This window comes from Rhagoletis zephyria, unplaced genomic scaffold (assembly GCF_001687245.7).
Source record: "Rhagoletis zephyria isolate East Lansing unplaced genomic scaffold, Rhagoletis_zephyria_1.1 Rzeph_scaffold_01124, whole genome shotgun sequence".
In the NCBI taxonomy this organism is placed as follows: Eukaryota; Metazoa; Arthropoda; class Insecta; order Diptera; family Tephritidae; genus Rhagoletis; species Rhagoletis zephyria.
Window position 1 is genome coordinate 136,891 of NW_016158208.1, and position 3,370 is coordinate 140,260.

At 40.5% G+C, this 3,370-nt stretch overlaps 1 protein-coding gene across 1 annotated transcript; it reads left to right on the forward strand.

The window, feature by feature from the left end:
- Positions 1-458: 458 nt before the first annotated feature.
- On the forward strand, positions 459-3,067 carry LOC108362856 (chitinase-like protein PB1E7.04c). The gene is made up of 3 exons (XM_017616001.1): positions 459-911; positions 1,079-1,513; positions 2,528-3,067. The coding sequence occupies exons 1-3, from the start codon at positions 459-461 to the stop codon at positions 3,065-3,067; spliced, it is 1,428 nt and encodes a 475-aa protein (XP_017471490.1).
- Positions 3,068-3,370: the final 303 nt, after the last annotated feature.

The following is a 3,370-nucleotide window of genomic DNA, read 5'->3' on the forward strand; positions in this document are numbered from 1 at the left end:
ATTTTTTTAACGTATGGTAGCATACATTTTGTGTTACTGTCAGCCATTGTTATTTCTGCTTGTTTGTGAAATGTGCAAACGTTTGTGAAGACATTTATAAACGCGTTTTACTTAATTAATTAATTAAGAATTGTATATTAAAGTGGAAATCTCAGGCCGGGGTTTTAATGCAACTATTTTGAGGAGGGTGTACATAAATAAAGTGTTTATTGTGTGAAATAGCGCCGAGAGGTTAGTTCAATTTACAAACTTTAACAACAAATAACTTAAAAACTAGAGGCCTGCGGCTAAAAGTATATATATTTGCAATCAGGAGAACTCCCTCTATCGTTCCATAGCTACCTTAATGCGGAACTCCGGGGATGCCAAACTAAATTGCAGCCGAAAAATCTAAGAATCTAGAAGTCAGATTTCTAACGTAATATAGTATCGAACGTAAACTCATTTGAAATTGGGTAATGGAGAATCAAGGTGAGCAAGCTTCAAATTCTGGTAGGTTATCAGCACATTCAACTGCCTCAAGTGCTCCTGTTGCACAAGCATTACCTGTTTCGGGTAATACCGCCGTCGTGGCTGCACCAACCGGCACATACGCTTCGACAGGCGCCACAGCACATTCTGCTGAGCGCGCGACAACTGAGGCACACACGCCAACAGGAGAACATTTGACGGAGGTACATGCACCCACTGTAGCATCCACTCCACGCCAGGCTTCTGGGCTGCTCATTTCTCTTAATGGGGAAAGTAATATATTAACAACTGATATTTCCCCTCTGCGTACACGCTCGGGAATTTTGCGTGTAGGTAGGCGGCAAAATCAAGCACGTGTAACGCGCGATGTCATCGCAATTGATGAGGCGGATGAAGATGGACCACAGGTTACAATGTATTCTACTGCAACCACTTCTGCAGTAAACAGTATATTAGCAGCTAGAGCAAATAGTGCTCGTAACTTAAATATTTCAGATAGCTTAAATGCTGGATTTGCTAGTTTTGGACTGCAAAACAATATTACTTCTACGCGATTACAACAAAACATGCCTAATTATTTTCTGCTAATCAAAATGTAACACCTCAGGCCAGTGACGTTTTCTCTAGTGCAATGCTCACCCCAGCTACGGTACCAAGCACTTCGTTCTTTTCAAATGCTGCGCCAAATTCTAGGGGTACTTTCTCTGATAGTATACCCAGTGTAGTTAACGTGCCGAGCACATCGATATTTTCAAATGCTGCGCCGCGTTTTAGTGGTATTGTCGCGCGTAGTATAGCCACTTTAACTAGCGCACCAAATATATCGACAACTTCACGTGCTGCGCCACCAGCAATTAGACCTATTACTATTAAGCAGCAAGCGCAACACGCATATTTATTCAACACCACGGGTTGTCCTCCAAGCCTACAACGCAACAGCACTTTCAATTTCGCGCCGCCATTATCTTCGCATTACTTTCCATATACGCAAACTTCGATTGCAGATATTATGCTTTCTTCTTCTAATATCGCGTCACGCCAGGTGATGAGCAAAGATTTGCTATTTTTTCCGGAAATCCCGAAGATGGGCCTATATTAATAACAAATTAAGTCCAGTCTACTGAAAGATGCGGATTTACCGAACAAAAAAACCTGATACGATTACAAAAATGTCTTAAAGGTGCTGCTTTAGAAACAGTGCGGGGGAAGCTCATGCTGCCTAGCACGGTGTCGTATGCGATTGAGACTCTACGAATGTTTTATGGTCGGCCCAATGTCATCCATCAATCTCTTCAGTGCAATTTGAGACAGCAGCCAAATGTAAAAATCGAAAAAATGGAAACCTTGATACACTTTTCATTGGAGCTATCAATCAATCTAACAACCGCGTTGTGCGGGCGTGTTTTTCTTGCGCTCTTCGTAATCGCCTTACTGTGTCAGTGAAAGTTACTATTAATATATTGGTTACTTTGCAATGGTTCAAGTGTACTACAATTTAGAGACAGTAACTCTTTACACAATCTAAAATCTTTCAATAAATGATCTAATAATAAATAATAATACAATCAGAAATCATATTATCCCTTGTAGTTGCGGCCAAAAAGTTGATCGCGGCCAGTCGAAAGTGCAGTGCGCGAAGTGCAACGAACTTTCTCATACCTATTGTGTTGGTATTTTGCCGTCGGATGCTGAATTTATGCTCAATACAGATAACAGCTTCTTCTGTAAGGTCTGCGCTGATATACGTCGGAGCTCTTTACGTTCGCCTCCTTCACTCTTCATTTATAATGAAGAGAATACTGCAAATATGTCAAATAATATCAAATCGACTTGAATAAAGCCCAAGCCGAATTCATTTACCTCTGCAAAGCAGAGTGATGCTTCTAATGAGAACAGTAAACATCAAATAACCTTGTTATCTTTGTCCAAAGAGATCACCACTCTTCGTGCTGAGAATGCCCGAATGCTTCAGCTGATAACTCCTTTGCATGAAGCTAAAACGAATCTAATGAAGATAGGTAAAAATTCTCATTCCGAACTGCTTGCTATTAAACAGAGCAGCCGCAATAAAGACAAAGCAATTGCCTCGCTCACCTCTGAGATTAAAGAGCTTTGTAATGTTGTTAGTGCCATCTATAATAACAAAAAGCCTATTGTGGAATCACAACCAATTGCGGCTCATCCTAATAAGCAGAAGCCAGCTTTAGATAACATGTCATCTTCGACTATGCTCACTACCAAAAAGAACAGTACTTGCGCTTCGTCTGCCTTTTCATGTGTTATTGACGTTACTACTCCTGATGTAATTGATACGACACCATTATCGTATGCGAATGCTGTTTCTGGTTCTATCGTCACTGCTAAAAGTAATAAAAAGCAAACATCTGCTAATACTAATACACTTCCTAACGTCAATGCTTCTATTGCTGACACTGTTGTTGCTAGTAATACTGGAACTACGAGCGCTCTCCGATCTGCTGCTGCTAAGAGAAATAATAACGAGTCATCCGTTAGTGCTAATGCACTTTCTAACGACAAAACTTCTGGTGCTGGTGTACTGAAAGATAAAAAAAAAGAGTGCCAGCGTTGTTGGTAGTAATCCCAGTAAAGAATTGGATGTTGTTGTACCGCTCAAATGGTTGCATTTGTCGTCTTTTAAGCCCTCTGTCAACGAAAATGACATAATAAATTTTGTTGGCAAACATGCATCGATTGTTTCTCTTGCTATAAGCTTATTAAAAAAGACCTTCCTGCCGACTCTTTGAAGAAATTAGTAAGAGTTAATTTCAAGCTGGGTGTCTCTTCATCAGACTATAATAAACTGCTAAGCTCTGCGTTCTGGCCAGTAAACGTTAAGGTGCGCCCATTCCAATTTTTTCAAAACGCCCAAGTTGCAGAA

Coding starts and splice junctions, on each gene's coding strand:
- LOC108362856 (XM_017616001.1), top strand. CDS start 459: ATGGAGAATCAAGGTGAGCAAGCTTCAAATTCTGGTAGGTTATCAGCA. Junction 912..1,078: donor CTACTGCAACCACTTCTGCA/GTAAACAGTATA, acceptor GTAACACCTCAG/GCCAGTGACGTTTTCTCTAG. Junction 1,514..2,527: donor CTAATATCGCGTCACGCCAG/GTGATGAGCAAA, acceptor GCTATTAAACAG/AGCAGCCGCAATAAAGACAA.